The sequence below is a fragment of the Hypanus sabinus genome, chromosome 8 (genome assembly GCF_030144855.1).
Source record: "Hypanus sabinus isolate sHypSab1 chromosome 8, sHypSab1.hap1, whole genome shotgun sequence".
NCBI lineage: Eukaryota > Metazoa > Chordata > Chondrichthyes > Myliobatiformes > Dasyatidae > Hypanus > Hypanus sabinus.
Genome location: NC_082713.1, coordinates 99,685,870 through 99,708,714, shown reverse-complemented (window position 1 = coordinate 99,708,714; position 22,845 = coordinate 99,685,870). Strand labels below are relative to the sequence as shown.

Below are 22,845 nucleotides of genomic sequence, written 5' to 3'. Positions count from 1 at the left end.
AGTTGGACTAGCTAAGGGTTTGTAGCTGGTGCTCCTGATGTGGCCTCCTTGTCATTGCTGAATTAAATTGAAAGAACACTTTGTTGAACACCTCTGCACCATCCACCAAAAGCAGAATTTCCTGATGGCCAACTATTTTAATTCCTAACTGACCTGTCAGTCCATGGTCTCTACTTTTGCCACAATTCCATCAAGGTAGCCTCCAACCTGATGGCATGAACATCAATCTCTACTTCTGATAACTTTTATTTATTTTCCCCTCCACCTCCTCTTTCATTCCCTACTTGCCTCTTTCCTCTATTCCCCACCTGCTTATCACCTCCCCCAATGCCCCTCCTTCTTTCCTCTCTCCCATGGTCCACTCCCCTCTCCTATTAGGTTTCTTCTCTTCCAGCCCTTTACTTTTCCCACTCACATGGCTTCACGTATATCCTTCTAGCTATCCCCCTTCACCTTCCCCAGGCTTTTTATTCTGGTCACAAACAAGAGAAAATCTGCAGATGCTGGAAATCTAAACAATACACAAATGCTGGAGGAACTCATCAGGCCAGGCAGCACCTATGGAAAAAAGTACAGGCCATTGACAGACATGTTAGAATAGGAATAGGAAGTGGGTGGCCACTGGGAGATCCTATTTTGTTTCTGGCGGACAGAGTGTAGGTGCTTGGCAAAGCAGTCTCACATTCTACATTGGTTCCAATGTACAGGAGGTCACACCGGGAGCACCAGACACATCATATGAGCCCAACAGACTCACAGGTGATGTGTCGCCTCACCTGGAAGGAGTGTTTAGGGCCTTGAGTGGTAGAGAGGGAAACGGTGCAGGGACAGGTGAATCACTTGTTCCGCTTGCAAGGATAAATGCCTGGGGGAGATCAGTGGGGAGGGACGAATGGACTCGACAGTCACATAGGAAGCGATCCCTGCAGAAAGCAGAAAGTGGGGGGAAGGAATGATGTGCTTGGTGGTGGGATCTGTTGGAGATGGTCATGCCATCAAATTGGAGGCTACCCAGACAGAATATCATCCCAGCAGGTTGGAACACTGACTTCTCGAACTTCAGGTAACATCCCCCCCCCCCCCCCCACCATTCTCCTTTCCCTTTTCCCTCTCTCACCTTATCTCCTTGCCTGCCCATCACCTCCCTCTGGTGTTCCCTCCTCCCCCCCTTCTTTCTTCCATGGCCTTCTGTCCTTTCCTATTAAATTCCCCTTCTCAAGCCCTGTATCTCCTTCACCAAACAACTTCCCAGCTCTTTAATTCATCCCTCCCTCTCCTGGTTTCACCTATCACCTTATGTTTCTCTCTCCCCTTCGCCACCTTTTAAATCTACTCCTCAGCTTTTTTTCTCCAGTCCTGCCGAAGGGTCTTGGCCGGAAACATTGACTGTACTCTTTTCCATAGATGTTGCCTGGCCTGCTGAGTTCCTCCAGTATTTGGTGTGTGTTGCTTGGATTTCAGCATTTGCAGATACTCTTTTGTTTGTGACTGCTGGCAAATGTACAGCCGCTGCAGAATAATACTAAGGGGAAGATTGCTGTATCGGAGGGAAATCAGGAATTGCTGCATTCTGTGTTTCAAAGAGACATGTCTCACTCCTGACATACCAGATATGTTGTACTTCTCAGTACTTCCTGATACTTCAGATGGACCAGGCTGCTGACTCGAAGAAGATGGCTGTGGTTTGTGATAAACTCTTCATCATGCTCGGACGTAGTGGTCTGGTTGCACTCTTGCTCCCCCCCCCACCCAACCTGGAATATCGACTGATTAAATGCTGACCATTCTGCTTACCAAGAGATCTTTCCTCCACGGTCATGACCACAATTTATATATCACCAAAGGTACTGTGTGTCACCATTAACAAACAAGAAACAGCCTACCCCAATGCCTTTCTAATTATTGTTGGGTTGTTCGAAGAAACCTCTGCCAAATTATCATCAACATATCACCCACAGACCAGGGGTCCCAGCACACTTGACCACTGTTACACTACGATCAGGAATCCCTACTGTTCCATGCCATTTCAGGAATTCTGATCACTTAGCAGTCCTTCTCCAACCAGCATACAAGGAGAGGCTAAAGAGCAAAATGCTCTGGAGGTTAGGACAACAACGTGGTGGTTTCAGGAGGCAGAGGTACAGCTATGGGGTTGCTTCCTAGATGGACTGGGCCACGTTCAAGGAGTCATCGGAGGATCTGATACACCACACGTGTCACGGACTTTATAAAAACAGTAGGAGACAAGTATGTCCCCACAAAGTTAATCAACCCTCCCCAGTGAGAAGCCTTGAATGAAACATGAGATGTGCAATCTGCTGAGGGCCAGATCAGTGGCATTCAGGTCTGCTGACCAAGAGGTCCAGGTACAATCTCCAGAAAGCCATATCATGTGTGAAGTAGCATTTCTGGACCAAAGTTGAATCACTGACAGGGCTTTGCTCCCAGATGAGCTCAAAGCCTTTAATGCTCGCTTTAACTGGCAAAACATGGAGGCACCCACAAACTCCCACATTGCACGATGACCCTATGATTTCAGTCTCTGAGGCCAATGTGTGAGCATCCTTCAGGAGGGTGAATCAGTGGAAAGCAAAAGATTCAGGGTAGTTCGATCAAAGAATGTATAAATTGTACAACCTTGTGATTTGTCTGCTTACAGGCAACCACAAAGCAAGAAACCCAAAAGAACCCAATTAAAAAAATAAAGACCAACCAGCAATGAACTGAGAAACAGAACCAAGTAAACACAAATCATGCCTACCTTTTGCCCCAGAGGGCATGTTTGGTCGAGTTCTTAAAGACCTGCGCTGATCCACTGGCTGGAGTGTTCACCGATATCTTTAACCTCTCACTTCGACAGTATGAGGTACTCACCTGCTTCAAGCAGGCTTCAGTTATATTGGTGACAGAGAAGAACGTGGTAACCTAACTCAATGGCCATCCAGAGGCACTTACATCCACTGTGATGCAGTGATTTGAGAGGGTGGTGATGAAACATATCAACTTTTGCCTGAGAAGTGACCTGTATCTGCTCCAATTTGCCTACCAGTATTATAGGTCAACAGCAGATTTCATTGGCTCTTCCCTCAACCTTGGAACATCTGGACAGCAAAGTTGCACACATCAGGATACTCTTCATTGACTACAATTTGGTATTTAAAACTATTATCCCCTCTAAACTAATCAATAAACTCTAAGACTTGAGCTTCAATCCTTGTACAATCAGATCCTCGATTTCCTCACTTGCAAACCCTAGTCAGATTGGATTGGCAACAACATCTCCTCCACAATCTCCAGCAGCACAGGTGCACCACAAGGCTGTGTGCTTCACCCCCTGCTCTACTCACTTTACACTTATGATTGTGTGGCTAAGCACAGCTCCAAAGCCATATTCAAGTTTGCCGATGATACCATTGTCATTATTTGAATCAAACATATCAGCATAGAGGAGGGAGATTGAAAATCTGGCTGAGTGGTACCAGGACAACCACTTCTCACTCAGAGTCAGCAAGGCTAGGGAGCTGACTATTGACTACAAGAGGAGGAAACTAGAGGACCATGAGCCAGTCCTCATGGTTAGCACAGAGCTAGAGTGGGTCAGCATCTTCAGATTCCTCAATGTTATCATTTCAAAGGTTCTGTCCTGGACCTGGCACATTAGTGCTGTTTTAAAGAAAGCACAGCAGCAACTCTACTTCTGAAGTTTGTAAAGAATTAAGTGTCATCTAGAACTACTTAATTTCACTTGCCCCATTATTGAAAAGTTCCAATCTGTAGACTCACTTTCAAGGACTTTTCATCTCAAGTTGTTGATACTTATTGTATGTTAATTAATTAATTAATTAATTAATTAATTTTTGTATTTGCGCAGTTGTTTTTTACACATTCTATTTCTGTTATGGATTATTGAGTAAGCCTGAAGCAAATGAATTTCAGGGTTATATATGGTCACTATATGTACATTGATAACAAATTTATTTTGAACTTTGAAAATCCTTTGGTAACTTCAGTTGTGTCGATCTCCTGCTTTCACAGCTCCACATGTACACTAGTCTTCACCTCTCTTTTTCAGCCAGCAGCACCACCACTTGCATTCTTCTGCTCTCAGCTCTGTCCTCCCAAATCCACACACCTCCCCTTCCATTCCTTGCAACCCCCCCCCCCGCCTCTTCTCTGCAACTTGAATCTTTTTTGATCTAACTCTTCTCAATTCTGATGAAAGGTGATCAACCTGAAGCGTGAACCTGTTTTCAGTCTCCATGGATGCAGCCTGACCTGCTGAGTATTCAGTTTTATTTCAGATTTCCTACATTTGATTATTTAATCTTTGGCTTCCAGTCAGCTGAGTGAGTGTGTCCACAACTTAACCCATTCACATTCACATTCACATTCACCCATGTTACAACATACGGCAAATATGGGACCTGTAACTTTGTGCTGGTGTAAGCAGGTTTCACAACTAACTCCCTTGCTCAACTCTCCTGCAACAGGGTTTATGTATTCAGCTAGTTCAGCCGACTGTGGAAAACAACTTAAGGCTGCATCATAAAAAGCAGGTTACTAAATTCTCTGACTTTCCATTAAAGATATTATCACACTTAGTCTCAAACCATTTAAAGGCAATACAAAAGCAAGGATGAAATGTGAAGACTTTATAAGGCACTGGTCAGACTGCACGGAGTATTGTGAGCAGTTCTGGGAACCCACATTTAACAAAGAATGTGCTGATGTTGGAGAGTGTCCAGAAGAAGTTCACGAAATTGATCCTGGGAATGAAAGGGTTAACATATGAGGAGCGAACGATGGCACTGGGCCATTTAGAAGAATGAGGGGAGATTCTCACTGAAACTTATTGAATATGGGGTGGACATGGAAATGACGTTTCCCACGGTGGTGGAGTCTAGGACCAGAGGGAACACCCTCAGAATAGAAGGATGTTCCTTAACAACAGAGATGAAGAGGAATTTCTTTAGCCAGAGGCCTCTGTACCTTGCAATATTGATTTTTTAATCTTTACCCAAATGAGGTCCACATCTCCTGGCTCTGGATCCTTCTAATTTCCTATGAGAATAAAGATTAGCTACATTTTTCATATGCACAGCGAAGCATTAAATTATACAGTGAAATATGTTGTTTGCATCAACGACCAACACAATCTGAGAACTGTGCTGGGGGCAGCCGACAAGTGTTGCTACACTCCCAGCGCATACAGAACAAGTCAACACTCATTAACACTAACTGCACACCTTTGGAAAATGTACCACACCTTTGGAAAATGTCCCACACTCACTACCCCTAACTGTACACCTTTGGAAAATGTCCCACACTTACTAAACCTAACTGTACACCTTTGGAAATGTACCACACTCACTAACCCTAACTGTACACCTTTGGAAAGTGTCCCACACTCACTAAACCTAACTGTACACCTTTGGAAAGTGTCCCACACTCACAAGCCCTAACTGTACACCTTTGGAAAGTGTCCCACACTCAATAACCCTAACTGTACACTTTTGGAAAGTGTCCCACACTCACTAACCCTAACTGTACACCTTTGGAACATCCCACACTCACTAAACCTGACTGTACACCTTTGGAACATCCCACACTCACTAACCCTAACTGTACACCTTTGGAACATCCCACACTCACTAACCCTAAATGTACACCTTTGGAAAGTGTCCCACACTCACTAACCCTAACTGTACACCTTTGGAACATCCCACACTCACTAACCCTGACTGTACACCTTTGGAACATCCCACACTCACTAACCCTAACTGTGCACCTTTGGAAAGTGTCCCACACTCACTAACCCTAACTGTACACCTTTGGAAAGTGTCCCACACTCACTAACCCTAACTGTACACCTTTGGAATATCCCACACTCACTAACCCTAACTGTACACCTTTGGAACATCCCACACTCACTAACCCTAACTGTGCACCTTTAGAAAGTGTCCCACACTCACTAACCCTGACTGTGCACCTTTGGAATATCCCACACTCACTAACCCTAACTGTACACCTTTGGAACATCCCACACTCACTAACCCTGACTGTGCACCTTTGGAAAGTGTCCCACACTCACTAACCCTAACTGTACACCTTTGGAAAGTGTCCCACACTCAATAACCCTAACTGTACACTTTTGGAAAGTGTCCCACACTCACTAACCCTAACTGTACACCTTTGGAACATCCCACACTCACTAAACCTGACTGTACACCTTTGGAACATCCCACACTCACTAACCCTAAATGTACACCTTTGGAAAGTGTCCCACACTCACTAACCCTAACTGTACACCTTTGGAACATCCCACACTCACTAACCCTGACTGTACACCTTTGGAACATCCCACACTCACTAACCCTAACTGTGCACCTTTGGAAAGTGTCCCACACTCACTAACCCTAACTGTACACCTTTGGAAAGTGTCCCACACTCACTAACCCTAACTGTACACCTTTGGAACATCCCACACTCACTAACCCTAACTGTGCACCTTTAGAAAGTGTCCCACACTCACTAACCCTGACTGTGCACCTTTGGAATATCCCACACTCACTAACCCTAACTGTACACCTTTGGAACATCCCACACTCACTAACCCTGACTGTGCACCTTTAGAAAGTGTCCCACACTCACTAACCCTGACTGTGCACCTTTGGAATATCCCACACTCACTAACCCTAACTGTGCACCTTTGGAACATCCCACACTCACTAACCCTAACTGTGCACCTTTAGAAAGTGTCCCACACTCACTAACCCTGACTGTGCACCTTTGGAATATCCCACACTCACTAACCCTAACTGTACACCTTTGGAATATCCCACACTCACTAACCCTAACTGTACACCTTTGGAACATCCCACACTCACTAACCCTGACTGTGCACCTTTGGAAAGTGTCCCACACTCACTAACCCTAACTGTACACCTTTGGAACATCCGACACTCACTAACCCTAACTGTACACCTTTGGAACTTCCCACACTCACTAACCCTAACTGTACACCTTTGGAAAGTGTCCCACACTCACTAACCCTAACTGTACACCTTTGGAACATCCCACACTCACTAACCCTAACTGTACACCTTTGGAAAGTGTCCCACACTCACTAACCCTAACTGTACACCTTTGGAACATCCCACACTCACTAACCCTAACTGTACACCTTTGGAAAGTGTCCCACACTCACTAACCCTAACTGTACACCTTTGGAATATCCCACACTCACTAACCCTAACTGTGCACCTTTGGAACATCCCACACTCACTAACCCTAACTGTGCACCTTTGGAAAGTGTCCCACACTCACTAACCCTAACTGTACACCTTTGGAACATCCCACACTCACTAACCCTAACTGTACACCTTTGGAACATCCCACACTCACTAACCCTAACTGTACACCTTTGGAACATCCCACACTCACTAACCCTAACTGTACACCTTTGGAACATCCCACACTCACTAACCCTAACTGTACACCTTTGGAACATCCCACACTCACTAACCCTAACTGTGCACCTTTGGAAAGTGTCCCACACTCACTAACCCTAACTGTACACCTTTGGAACATCCCACACTCACTAACCCTAACTGTACACCTTTAGAAAGTGTCCCACACTCACTAACCCTAACTGTACACCTTTGGAATATCCCACACTCACTAACCCTGACTGTGCACCTTTGGAATATCCCACACTCACTAACCCTAACTGTACACCTTTAGAACATCCCACACTCACTAACCCTGACTGTGCACCTTTGGAACATCCCACACTCACTAACCCTAACTGTACACCTTTGGAACATCCCACACTCACTAACCCTAACTGTGCACCTTTGGAACATCCCACACTCACTAACCCTGACTGTGCACCTTTGGAAAGTGTCCCACACTCACTAACCCTAACTGTGCACCTTTGGAACATCCCACACTCACTAACCCTGACTGTGCACCTTTGGAAAGTGTCCCACACTCACTAACCCTAACTGTGCACCTTTGGAATATCCCACACTCACTGACCCTGACTGTGCACCTTTGGAACATCCCACACTCACTAACCCTAACTGTACACCTTTGGAACATCCCACACTCACTAACCCTAACTGTACACCTTTGGAACATCCCACACTCACTGACCCTAACTGTGCACCTTTGGAACATCCGACACTCACTAACCCTAACTGTGCACCTTTGGAACTTCCCACACTCACTAACCCTAACTGTACACCTTTGGAACATCCCACACTCACTAAACCTGACTGTACACCTTTGGAAAGTGTCCCACACTCACTAACCCTAACTGTACACCTTTGGAACATCCCACACTCACTAACCCTAACTGTGCACCTTTGGAACATCCCACACTCACTAACCCTAACTGTACACCTTTGGAAAGTGTCCCACACTCACTAACCCTAACTGTACACCTTTGGAACATCCCACACTCACTAACCCTAACTGTACACCTTTGGAAAGTGTCCCACACTCACTAACCCTAACTGTACACCTTTGGAAAGTGTCCCACACTCACTAACCCTAACTGTGCACCTTTGGAACATCCCACACTCACTAACCCTAACTGTACACCTTTGGAACATCCCACACTCACTAACCCTAACTGTACACCTTTGGAAAGTGTCCCACACTCACTAACCCTAACTGTGCACCTTTGGAAAGTGTCCCACACTCACTAACCCTAACTGTACACCTTTGGAACATCCCACACTCACTAACCCTAACTGTACACCTTTGGAATATCCCACACTCACTAACCCTAACTGTGCACCTTTGGAACATCCCACACTCACTAACCCTAACTGTACACCTTTGGAACATCCCACACTCACTAACCCTAACTGTACACCTTTGGAACATCCCACACTCACTAACCCTAACTGTACACCTTTGGAACATCCCACACTCACTAACCCTAACTGTACACCTTTGGAAGGTGTCCCACACTCACTAACCCTAACTGTACACCTTTGGAACATCCCACACTCACTAACCCTAACTGTACACCTTTGGAAGGTGTCCCACACTCACTAACACTAACTGTACACCTTTGGAACATGGGAGAAAACCGTAGCACCCAAAAGAAGTCCACACCTTCACAGGAAGAAGTGCAAACTCCTTACAGTTAGCAAATTATAAATTACAAAGTAAGCAAGAATCTTTACTGATATACCCAGATACAGTACTGTGCAAAAGTCTTTGGCAGAAATATATAGCTAGGGGGCCTAAAAATTTTGCACAGAACTGTAGGAATTTTATTTTATTACACAGTATTGCTGCAAAAAAAAAAATCATGACATATGCTCTAACTCCATCCAGCCGCTACCCTACCAAGGATAAGGTTACATAAATCTCCGAAACTTCCGTTACCTCGAATGGGCTCCCGCCACCAAACATCTTTCCATCCCCCCACTTTCTGCTTTCCACAGGGATCACTCCCTATGTGATTCCTTTGTCCATTTGTCTCTCCCCACTGATCTCCCTCCTGGCACTTATCCTTGCAGGTGGAACAGGTGCTATACCTCCTCCCTCACTACCATTCAGAGACCCAAAAAGTCCTTCCAGGTGAGGTGACACTTTACCGGTGAGTCTGTTGTGGTCATATACTGTGCCTAGTGCTCCCGGTGTGGCCTCCTGTATATCGTTGAGACCCGACGTAGATCAGGAGACCGCTTCACCGAGCATCTATGCTCTGTCCACCAGAAAAAGCAGGAGCTCCCTGTGGTCACCCATTTTGATTCCACTTCCCATTCTCATATGTCCATCCATGGCCGCCTACACTGTCGTGATCAGGCCACACTGAGGTTGGAGGAGCAACACCTTATACTCTGTTTGGGTAGCCTTCAGACTGATGGCATGAACATCGATTTCTCTAACTTCTGGTAATGCCCCCAACTCCCACCCCTTCTCCATTTCCCATCCACCTTTCCCTCTCTCACCTCTTCTCCTTGCCCACCCATTCCCTCCCTCTGGTGTTCCTTTTCTTCCTTCCATGGCCTCCTGACTCTTTCACCAATCAACTCCCAGCTCTTTACTTCATCCCTCCCCCTCCAGGTTTCACCTATCACCTGGTGGTTCTCTCTCTCCTTCCCCACACCTTTTAAATCCACTCCTGAGCACTTTTTCTCCAGTCCTGCCAAAGGGTTTTGGCCTAAAATGTCGACTGTACTTTTTTCCATAGATACTGCCTGACCTGCAGAGTTCCTGAGCATTCTGTGGGTATTGCTTGGATTTCCAGCAGCTGCAGATTTTCTCTTGTTCATGACATATGTCCTCTTCTCTTTGTTACCATCAGGCTGGAGGTACAGATGCCTGAAGGCACACACTCAGTGATTCAGGAACAGCTTCTTCCCCTCTGCTATCCAATGTCTAAATGCACATTGAACTCATGAACACCATCTCACTACTTATTAAATTCTTTTTTGCACTTCTTATTTTAATTTCACTATTTAATAAGACATATATATATATATATATACTTAATGTAATTCAGTTTTTTTTCCTCTATATTTATTTATCATGCATTTCTTTGTACTGTTGGTGTAAAGTTAATAGATTTCATGACACAATAAACTAATTATTTGGAATCAAGAGACCTTGCCTGGTATCTCAGGGCTTGGTCTGCCTTCACACTGCCTCACCCCACCACGCCCCAGCTCTCCTTCTCTGCCAATTCCCCCAGATTTCTCCACTCCACCCTTGGCATTCCCAACATTCACTGCTCTCACCAGATTTACAAGCATGCTGTCTGCTCCACATTGACAAATACACGACAAGTACAAAGGCCTTAGGCACACTAGCTATGTACTCAAGACTTTTCCAGAGTACTGTATATGCCAGTAATCAACTGACTTGTTCCATTTTGGAATCAGAGCTGTGACTGTCCCATTCTGTGTGTTATAGTAAATGTTCGATAAACTCACTCTTTATGTCATATGTCTGATGAGACTTGCCCCCTAAATGCTTATCTACCAATTTACCTCAAATGTGATAGGAGAACATAGAACATAGAATAGTACAGCACAGTACAGGCCTTTTGGCCCACAATATTATGCTGACCCTTAAACCCTGCCTCCCATATAACCCCCCACCTTAAATTCCTCCATATACCTGTCTATCACAGGTTTTGCATTCTGTGTAAAAGATTCTGCTTCTGACACACTGAACTGATTCTTATGGTGGACCTTCTCATGTGTAGAGATAGGCACCCTAAATCAACTATGAAGAACTTTCCACTCAGCTAACTTACAGGTTGTCACTGCATTGGACATGATTCTTTGAGTGAGAGGCCAGTATCCAGACTGAACATATGGTGCATCTAGAATTCATCAAACATAACTGACTGGAAATGGACCAAGGTTACCACAGATGAAGATTTATCCCTCAATCAACATTGCTGAAACAATTATCTAGTCAGTATCTCAATGCTGTTTTGATGAGTTTACTCAGTTGATGTTCCCTATATTGCAGCAAAAGCACATTTCGGAAGTACTTCACCAATTGTAACAAGTTTCTTAACATATTGTGGTTGTCCAATGTGGTATACAAAGCCAAATATTTCTTTTAAAACCAGTGGAGTGCATCATAATTCCCTCTTTGTCAGAGATACGGAATTCAAAATGCTCTGCCCAGTTTGTGTATTGACAGGATGGATCGATCATGATTAATCTGCTATCAGGACACTGCAGAGTTGGCAGTCAGAAGCTCAGCAACTCTGGAAGGGAACCATCAAGAGAAAGTTGGCAATGCTGTGAAGTGAAGTGATACTATAATTCGATGATGCCATTGCAATATTTCACCATATTACAGGAGATCCACTATTTGCAGAACTTGAATGATGCCATCCATGCCTCCTAACCCCAGTTCCCCACCCTCCACCACTAAGCCTTGCTTTACATTATCCTGTGAAGTGCCTTGTGGTTTCTTTGGCCAGTGTCAAAGAGCTGACATCTGATGACTTAACCTTTTCCACAATATTGATATCTTTCTCCTCGCTGTGATATATTTACAACTTTCTTAGTATGTCTACTGGCTACTGCTTTAGATTGTCAAAACCAATGTAGTGCCCTTAAATGCACTTATTAGTAGTGATAACAAAGAAGTAAAGGATCTGGCCTAATGTCTTCATGTTGAGGCTTCTCCTATCCCTCACCTAAATCCATCAACATGTCCTTTTGTTTATATGTACGTTCAGTCAGTGGCCAGCTTATTGGGTCAGGACATGCCTGCTTGTGTACATTGTGTGTACTTCTGTATGCTCATGTTCTGCTGCTGTAGCCCATCCACTTCAAGTTTTTGAAAAGTTGTCATTTCAGAGGTTACAACGCGTGACTGTCAGCCTGAACCAGTCTGGCCATTTCCTACAACCTCCTTCATTAACAAGGAGTTTCCGCCTCCCCCCCCCCCCCCCCAGAACTGCCACTCACAGGATATTTTCTGTTTGTTTGTTTCTCGCATCATTTTCTGCAAACTGTGGAGACTTGCACATAAAAATCCCAGGAGACAACAGTTTCTGAGATACTCAAACCACCCCACCTGGCACCAACAACCATTCCTGGTCAAAATCATTTAAATCACATTTCTTCCCCATTCTGATGTTTGGTCTGAACAACAACTGAACCTCTTGACTATGTCTGCCTGCCTTTATGCATTGAGTTGTTGCCTCGTGACTGGCTGATTAGAAATTTTTACTAATGAGCAAATTTACCTAATAAAGTGGCCACTGGGTTTATGTCCTTACATGACTTGTACACCTCTGTCAATTAGCTCAGCTGTTGCTTGCATACCAACTTCATATTCTAATTGAATATGTTAAATATTTAAGTTGAATATGAATTCAAATTGTATTCTCTGGATAAAGACTTTGCTCTCAAATTCACTTTTGCATTTGTGACTGATCATCTTATACTTATAGTCTGTTCCATAACAGAAACTCTTCCTGACATTTGCTGTTTCAAGGTTTCTATAATCTTAAAGATTTATATTAGAGCTCTCCTCACCTTTACTAAATTCTTTGTAAAGAATACTGGCCCTTTTTTCGTTCTGGGCAAGTAGGAGGAGTCTGTTCTGATTTCATTTCAGAAAATCTCTTTCCAATCATTTCCCTTGCATCCATATCCTTTTCTCCTACTTGTTTTCAAAGTTCAAAGTAAATTTATTATCAAAGTACATATATGTCACCATATACAACTCTGAGATTCATTTTCCTGTGGTCATATTTAATAAGTCAATAATAGAATTAATGAAAGACTGCACCAAAGTGGGTATGCAAAAAATTGTGCAAATATAAAAAGGAAGAAATAATAATAATATTAAACAAAATAAGCAATAAAGATTGAGAGCATGAGATAAAGAGTCCTTGAAGCTGAGTTCATAGGTTGTGGGATCATTTCAGTGATGGGGCAAGTGACGTGAATCCCTTTGGTTCAGGAGCCTGATGTTAAGGGGTACTAACATCTGGCACAGTTTTTCTTTTAATCATCAGGAATTAAACCCACAATTGCCCCTGACTGAACTTATGAGAGCAGGGAGTGTGACATGCTTGTAAGGGATGATGCTGTTCCTCTCTACATCTCTCTTTAGGGCTTGATGGAATACAGTGCTGTTTGTCTCCACAATTGAATCCAAGTGTACAGGATCCTCAATCAAAGCCATAGAGAACTAAAGATCATTGACTGGAAGGTTGTTGTCTGGACTATGTAAGATTGGGCTACAAAATTGTTATTTTTTTTTGTAGTTTACCATCTGTATGCTTAATAACACACACAAAATGCTGGAAGAAATTAACAAGTCAGGCAGTATCTATGGTAAATGAATAAACAGTTGATATTTCAGGCCAAGACCCTTCATCAGTCCTGTTGAAGGGTTGGTTGGCTGTTTACTCTTTTCCATAGATGCTGCCTGGCCTGCTGAGTTACTCCAGCATTTTGTATGTGTTGCTTTGGATTTCCTGCATCTGCAGATTTTCTCTTGTTTCCAATGCTTGTATGTGTCTTTATATAATAATCTATATACGTGGAATTGTTCAGTGAGTTTATCAGTGGTTACATTGCCACTGTATCTTCCTAGAAAATCCAGAATCTGGCTATGTAATTGGTTGACTATTACCATTCAGAACGTAGAAACATAGAAAATCTGCAGTGCAATACAGGCCCTTCGGCCCACAAAGTTGTGCCGAACATGTCCTTACCTTAGAAATTATTAGACTTCCCCATAGCCCTCTGTTTTACTAAGCTCCATGTAATTATCCAAAAGTCTCTTAAAAGACCCTATCGTATCCACCTCCACCACCATTGCTGGCAGCCCATTCCACGCACACACCACTCTCTGAGTAAAAACCTTACCCCTGACATCTCCTCTGTACCTACTCCCCAACACCTTAAACCTGTGTCCTCTAGTGGCAACCAGTTCAGTCCTGGGAAAAAGCCTCTGACTATCCACAGGATCAATGCCTTTCATCATCTTATACACCCCTATCAGGTCACCTCTCATCCTCCATTACTCCAAGGAGAAAAGGCCGAGTTCACTCAACCTGTTTTCATAAGGCATGCTCCCCAATCCAGGCAATATCCTTGTAAATCTCCTCTGCACCCTTTCTATGGCTTTCACATCCTTCCTGCAGTGAGGTGACCAGAAATGAGCACAGTACTCCAAGTGGGGTCTGACCAGGGTCCTACATAGCTGCAACATTACCCAAGTTCAACTCCACCATTAACTGTTCTTTCACTTTCTTAGTTCTCTCCTTGCTTCTTCTTTTCTGTTCTTTGCTCTTGTAACACCTCATAAAATGATTGCAAGTCCCATGTTTTAGCCCTCATTCTTAACTTCCAGCAAACTTTTCGATCGCAATAGCATCAGGATCCAACAACTGTGAATTTCACAGAAAAAAGATATTCAAATATTTCTTAAGCTTTATAGGTGTGCCTATTTATTTTGCAGTGGAATGTGATTCTTATCACAGCATTCTTGACCTTGGCAGTTCTGATTATTTAACAGTCCTCTTGCTCTTGTCATGAGAAATGAGAACAAATGAAGTGGAAAAGATTGACAGCAGCTTTGCCAAATGTTCACAGAAAATCAACAGCCTACCTACACCATGTCTGTTTTACTTCAGCAGAATTGTAATGTATAGTTTAAACTCCTTTTTTCCCAGGGTGGTAATGGCTAATATGAGATGGCATTCTTTTAAGGTGATTGAAGGAAAGTATAGGGCCAATGTCAGAGGTAGGACTTTCTGGTTTACACAGAGTGGTAGATATGTGGAACACACTGCCAGGGATGGCAGTAGAAGCTTAGTAACATTAGTAACATTTAAGAAACTCTTAGATAGGAACAGGGATAGAAGAAAACTGGAGGGTATGTGGGAGGAAAGGGTTAATTGATCTTGCAGAAGGTTAAAAAGGTCAGTACAGCATCATGGGCCAAATGGCCTGAACTGTACTGTTCAGTGTTTTGAAAACAGCAGGAGTGCTACATAAACTGTTTTAGGATTTAGCCCCTTCTCAGCCAAGTCAAAGTACAAAAGTGAAGTCAGGAATAACATTTCTATTGAGATTCACAGTTCACAATTGCCATGATAAAACACACCTTCACAGAATAAAGACCAACAAAATAGCAGAGTTCAAGCTTGTTCAATTAGTTCTGTTAACTATCGTTGCTCTGCAGAATCAAGTCATGAGAGAACATTTGATAGCTGCCACATTTCATTTGGTCAGTTTGCATGAAAATGCAAGCTCACTTGGGCTGTTGTAATGTAACAGCTGACAGATCGATGATTGTTATTATTGAAATACATTTCAATTACAGCCCCCTTTATAAAGTCCTATATATCAGTCCTGTGGCACAGCAACTAATTAAACACCAACACTGTAATTTCAGCTAAAGCCGTTCACCGAACAGTCCAATTTAAACAGAGATATATCGTTTAGCCCGTTATGGCCTATTTGAAACCATTCATCTGCGTAACTGGTAAGTCCACAAAGTCAATTCTTCTCTCCAATTCTCTTCTTGGGGATGCACTGAAAAGATAAAACAACTGCCCAAAGTTGGTCACAGAGTCAAAGAAACATCCAGCATTGAAACAGGCCCTTTGGCCCATCCTACCTATGTGGGACATCAAACAACTTTCTGCAGTCATCCCATTTACTAATACTTGACCTCTGGCCAACAGTCTCTTGGTGAATCAAGTACACATCCAAATGACTCTTAAATCTTGTCAGTGTACCCTACTTCACCACTTTAATAGGTGGTGGCTCCTAGGCTGCACCCAGCCTCACAGTAGAAAGAAACATCTTCCTCAGATCATTTCTATGTCTCTTACTCCTCAACATAAAAATGTAAGTGTTCTGCTTTTGGAACCTCCGCCGTGGAAAAAGGTTTCTTACTATCTCCCTTGTCCTTGCCTCTCAAATTGTTACATACCTTTATCTGGTTAAGGCTAACAACCCTCCCAACCCAATCTCTCATTGTACATGAAATGTTCCATCTCAAGCAGCATTGTGGCCAGTGTTTTGTACATCGTCTTCACTGTAATCGCAATCAGGTTTATTATCACTGACAAACTGAGAGTGTTTTACAGCAACAGGTCAGTGCAGTACATTCAATTTACCCTCCAGTAGGGTGCACAAGTCTTAGGTACATACCTTATTTGTTAAAGTGGCTTGGGGAGTGAGTTTGTAAATCCAGCAGGAGCAAAGGATGTTGCGAATAGTGAGGGTGGAGTGCTGAGGGAGGGGTGTGAGACAGGTGGCAGCGGAAGAGTGCCAGGGCGAGGGCAGTGGGGGTGGCTGGTTGGTGTGGTTGCTGACACACCCATATCTAGGATACCAGGCAAGGTCATTTGATTCCAATCAAGTGGTTTATTGATCATTACAGTATGTCTTTCTGGTGATTCCTGATCTCCCCCCTCTCTGTTCCCCTTTTCCCAAACATGATTCCCCTCTCCCTGCCACTTTCCCACTCTCAGTCTACAATAGAGTCCCATATCAGAATCAGGTTTATCATCACTCACATTTGTCATGAAATTTGTTTTGAAATAAGCAGTCCGATAGGAAGGCAGGAATCCTTCCTATAGTGTGGCAAACAGATCTGCATAAAAGTAGTTTAAACAATTTTTTAGGGGGTTGTACCAAGTCCTCCCTGCTTGTACAATTTATGCCCCTTTAAATGAAGCCAAACATGTTACACACATCCTTTATTGCCCTATCTACCTGTCCTGGCACCTCCGGGGGTCTTTGGGCCTCTACACCAAGGTCATTTTGTTCCTCTGTTCACCCTAGTGCCCCACCATCATAGTACATAACTACCTTTATTAGATCTTACAAGTCGCATCACCCCACTCTGATTACACCTACTCTACCTGGTGTATGTGGTTGAATCTCTCCAGCACCCTACAAAAAAAGAAAAAGATGTTTAGGCGATCCAGAGTTTGAATGTAATAGAAGCATTCCTCACCTCGTTGATGGATCCCATTCCTGTTCTGAAGGTAAGAAACCAATTTTTTGAGAAAACAATCATTCTATTTTTGCTTTGTATCGACTGCAATTAAATGCTCCAAGATTTAAGAGGGTATTCCATTAGGATTGTCAAATTAGACAGGGTTTGCACAGTCAGTGAATCGATAAGTAGAGGGTAAAAAAAATGTTTTAGGCATCATCATGAAAGAGATGAGGGGAATTTGCTGTTTTTGCAGAAGAATTTGTTAGTGTGCCTGAAATGGGAGCCACGGTAGTGTAGCGGTTAGCATGACGCCATAGCAGCGCAGGGTGTCAGATTTCAGAGTTTAATTCCAATTTCATCCATAAGGCAATTTGAAATTTCATCTCTACATTCTTCCTGTGGAATGTATGGGTTTTCGCAGGGTGTTCTGGTTTTCTCCTACAGCCAAAGGCTTCCTAGTAAGTAGGTTAATTGGTCATTGTAAATTATCACATGATTAGGCTAGGGTTGAATTCGGAGTTATTTGGTGGCGTGACTCGAAGGGCCACAGGGGCCTATTCTACACTGTATCTCAATAACTAAATAAACATATGTAAAGTCTCTGCTGGATTTTAAAAGGAAAGCAGGTAAGTGTACCTAAAAAAATTAAAAATATGGCTGAGGCCTCCCGTCCCATGATCCTTTCCCTTCTCCAGCTCTGTATCACTTTCACCAATCACCTTTCCAGCTCTTAGCTTCATCCCACCCCCTCTGGTCTTCTCCTATCATTTTGCATTTCCCCCTCCCCCCACTACTTTCAAATCTCTTACTATCTTTCCTTTCGGTTAGTCTTGACGAAGGGTCTCGGCCCGAAACGTCGACAGCACTTCTCCCTATAGATGCCACCTGGCCTGCTGTGTTCTACCAGCATTTTGCGTGTGTTGTTGTTTGAATATTTGGATGTGTGTTTTAAGAATTAGTGCAGGTACAATGTGCCAATGGCTTAAATTTAGGTTAACTGACAACTATAAATTGGCCCTCATGTAGGTAGGTGACAGGAGAATTGAAACAGAGAGGAAAAATGGGTCTCGCAAAGAAAGGTACTTTACAATTGACATGGAGTTGTCCTGAAGAAGGGTCCTGGCCCAAAATGTCAACTCCTTATTCATTTCCATAAATGCTGCTTGACCTGCTGAGTTCCTCCAGCATTTTTTGTCTGTTGCCTTGCATTTCCAACATCTGCAGAATTTCTTCTGTTTGTGATATGTTGTTCCAGCCCTCCGAGTTTATTACAAATGATCAGACATGACCTTAACAAATGCCCAGTCTAATTCTGCCTTGCTCACAAAACTTAGCTCCACAGCCTCACTGTGCGTTTGCCAGCCAATTTCATATGTTAGCAACCTCAAAATGGCAATGTTTGAAATCTCACATTAAAACAGAAAATGCATTGGACACTCAGGGGGCAGGCAGTGTCATGAAAAGAGAAACAAGTAATGTTTCAGGCCAAAGACTTTTGTTTGGAAATGGGAAAGAGAGAGGACAAGTAGCTTTAAAGAGGTAAAGGAGGGAAGCATAGATAGAGCATAAGGTGAGACCAGGGTTGTCAGTGATATAAGCTGCAGAGGTCACCCAGTTGCTCAGTTAAAAGACGGTGTTTATTTTAAGAAATAACAAGCCAAAGCCACCCAATTACCTCTGTGTGATCGATAAAATGATTAACCTGCACGTGTTTGAAATGTGGGAGGAAACTGGAGCACTCATGTGACCACATGGAGACAGACTGTACCAACTCATAACAGACAGCAAGACAATTGAATTTGGTCATGGGTACTGCCGTTGCGTTACACTAGCTGCCGTGCTACTGTGCCGCCAAAGTTGGAATGAATGCAAACAAAGGGATTTAAAATCTGTGGAATGAGGATTATTATACAGTGAGAACACAAAAAAAACTGAACAGTTGCAAAGTGCAAAGCTGCAAGACAGCCTGTGTAAATACGATAAAAACTGAGGCCCTGCCCAGTTTTGACCTGGACATGGTGACTTACTTGTAATTGCAGTGTGTCAATGGCTCCATAAGAAATTATAATGCTCCAAGTTGTAGATTTGACATGTTGCCTTGTTTGTGCTTGCTCCATTTTTTATATGGATCTCCACTGGGCCGTCAGTATCCCCTGATTTCACTATCATATGATGAAGCCCATTCACTCTGTGAACTACCAACGTCCAGGTTTGACATGAGCAAATAATTCCACATGGGGGAGAATGTGCTGCCTTGACAGGGACACATATGCATATTGTTAATGTTGCTGAAAGGATCATAAACCACAACAACGTGCCACTTGGCCCATCGAGACAATGCCGACCATCAAGTCTGCAATCTCAGTTTCGCCATTTAAAGTTTTTAACATTCCCTTCAAATTTACCTGTACCCCCAATCACCCACATACTATAGACAATTCCCCAGTTCCCATCGTTCACCAACACACAATGGACAATTCCCCAGTTCCTACCATTCCCCCACACACAATGAAAAATTCTCTATTTCCCACCATTCATGCACACACAATGGACAATTCTGAATTCCCACCATACCTCAACACATGATGAACAATTCCCCATTTCCACTATCTCCCCATTTCCACCATCCCCCAATTCCCACCATTCACCAACACACAATGGACAATTCCCAATTTCCACCATTCCCCCACACACAATCAACAATTCCTCGGTTCCCACAATTCCCTAACACACTATGGACAACTTTCCCAGTTCCTGCCATTCATCATAGTACACCAGTATATTGCTCATTGATGCAATTATCTAATAAGCCAATCACATGACAGCGACTCATGCAGACATGGTCAAGAGATTCAGCTGATGTTCAGAACAAACATCGGAATGGAGAAGAAATGTAATCTCAGTGATTTTGACTGTGAAATAATTGTTGGTGCCAGATGGGGTGGCTTGAGTATCTTAAAAATTGTGAGCATATGAGCATACACTCTTTGGCCACTTTATTATGTACTGCAGGTACCTAATAAAGTGGCCACTTGAGGTATATGTAGAACATCTCCCATTAGCCACATCTCCAACCAGCCAGAAAACATATACGGTATGGTGGTATAGCAGTTAGTGAATCTGCGTGCTGCCCAGCACAATCCTCACTGATTTGATCTGATCCAAACAAAGCATTTCACTATATGTTTTGATGTACATGTGACAAATACAGCTAATCCTTAACTTTATCTCTTTATCATTCCTACAGATGTCCAAAATATTTAAAAACTATTTGAACTAGGTAGTAAATACAGTTATCTTCATTTTTAAAAGAAATTAACCATCTGGAATGCAACAGGAAATCAGAGCAGTTCTGATCAAATGACTGTTGTTTCTATATTATAGAATGTCTCAGCTGAACTTTGTTTCAAGGGCATTCTATTTTAAGTTAACAAGAGTCAGCATTTGATAAAACATAAAGTGAGAAAAAAACTGGTCTTGTGATCAGCAGTTGGTGATATGGGAGTCTGCTCTATTCTGCATAGTTGGCAAACAGGTTAAACTCTTCATGGTGCCATGGTTAACTGTGTACAAGCATGACATAGTTTCCATAAATAAAACTTGCATCAGGGCTCAGCACCCATGACTCTGACACTTGGTCTTTTAAACTGATATCTTAAAATGACTTTTGCCATGTTAACATGATGTGTTCAAATAACAATTCAAAAAAGTGTGAATTACTGCAAAAGATCACCTTGCCATTATTTTCAAAGCTCTTCATTATAAACTCATGTTCTGCCAATTTCTTTAGCTGAGGAAAGATCTCCTGGCATTACTTTGAAATTAGTAAAATTATTATTGGCTAAAAACTAATGCTTTTACTGCTCTCATTATAAAAAGACTACCTAGCCGATATCTCAGGAGATGGTTGTGTCCGTGATAATGACAGGTACATTGCAACACTTCCCAAGTACTATATTAACTTTGGGGGCATTTTGAGAGGAAGATGAAAGATATTATAGAAATACATGTTTTTCTTATAAAGATGCTTTGTGGTAGTGAAAATATGAACTGACATGCAATACCCCTGAAAAGAGTCAACGTGAATTAGTATGTGCAGCCTCTGCCAAGGTCGGATGGACTCCAGTGATCCCTGAGCTTGGAGGACAAGTTGACAGTTGCTGAGGATGAAGACTTGTGATCTCCAAGGTCAAGGACTGCATGTCAGAGGGCTCCGAGGATGAGGCCTTGAGAGGGTGAGCAGCAGGCTGGCAAGTCCGGGCCCATAGCCTGGAGTTCAGTGGCTTCAGAGGCTCGAGATTGAAAGGCCTGGATGTCGAGGCATTCCAACCTGGTGGGGATGAAAGGGGTTTGTTGTCCTGTCTGGCTGGATGTTAGTTGCACATTGTTCTTCTGAACATTGTGTGGGCATGCTATGCTGTTGCCGGAAGTGTGGTGACTCCTTGCGTTCTGTCCTTAGAACATCCTTAGTCTGTACTGGTTGTTAATGCAAATGACACATTTCACTATCTGTTTCCATGACCAATTAGCCTGAGGCACCATCATGGGAAAGCAGTGTGCTATTTAATTGTCTTCAGCTCTGAATCAGATCCATTTATATTAAAATAGTCACCCTTGAAAAATATCCATTAAGTTAGCTGAGCATTCAACAAATGTGTTGCACTCCATATTGTATTTCATCTGGGAATTATGTCACTCCTTTAGTAAGTCTAATTATTGATGACTACTGGGTATTGTAAAATAAAAAGATTGGTCTATACATTTTGTAAAGGGAGTACTAACACTTTGAAATCAATACTGCAAGCCTACAATTTTGATAATGGTCATTGAAATGGGCTGTAATGTTTCAACCCACATATAGATCAATCAGGTGCTCCCAATATACAGTGCACTCAGTGATCACTTTATTAGGTGCCCTCTGCAGTCTGTCCACTTCAATGTTTAATGTTGCACATTCAGAAATGCTCTTCTGTACACTAGGGTTGTAATGTGTGGTTATTTGAGTTACTGTCACCTTCCTATCAACCAGTCTGGCCTCTGACCTCTCTCAACAACAAGGTGTTTTTGCCCACAGAACTGCAATTCACTGGATATGCTTTCTTTTTGTTTCTGCTCCATTCTCTATAAACTCTACAGGCTGTTGTGCATGAAAATCCCAGGAGATCAGCAGTTTCTGAGATACTCAAACCACCCCGTTTGGCACCAACAATCATTCCATAGTCAAAGTCACTTAGATCACATTTCCTCCCCATTCTGATGTTTGGTCTGAACAACTGAACCTTGTGACCACGTCTGCATGCTTTTATGCATTGAGTTACTGCCTCATGACTGGCTGATTAGATATTTGCATAAGTGAGCAGGTGTACATTGAGT

At 43.0% G+C, this 22,845-nt stretch overlaps 1 protein-coding gene across 7 annotated transcripts in view; it reads right to left on the bottom strand.

Moving 5' to 3' along the window:
• Window positions 1-22,845, bottom strand: part of LOC132398301 (monocarboxylate transporter 2-like) — a 244,881-nt gene that overhangs the window by 80,987 nt on the left and 141,049 nt on the right. The window contains exons 2-3 of one of the 7 annotated variants that reach the window (XM_059977518.1): window positions 19,500-19,725; window positions 17,393-17,423 (exon numbers count right to left, since the gene is read on the bottom strand). The exons of 4 other annotated variants lie outside the window; for them this stretch is intronic. In XM_059977518.1, coding sequence (XP_059833501.1) covers window positions 17,393-17,423; window positions 19,500-19,589 — 121 coding nt within the window. In that variant the 5' untranslated portion in view covers window positions 19,590-19,725. Of the gene's footprint in view, window positions 1-17,392; window positions 17,424-19,499; window positions 20,329-22,845 lie in introns of those variants that run through there. 2 more of the 7 variants (XM_059977519.1, XM_059977520.1) reach the window with 2 other exon arrangements.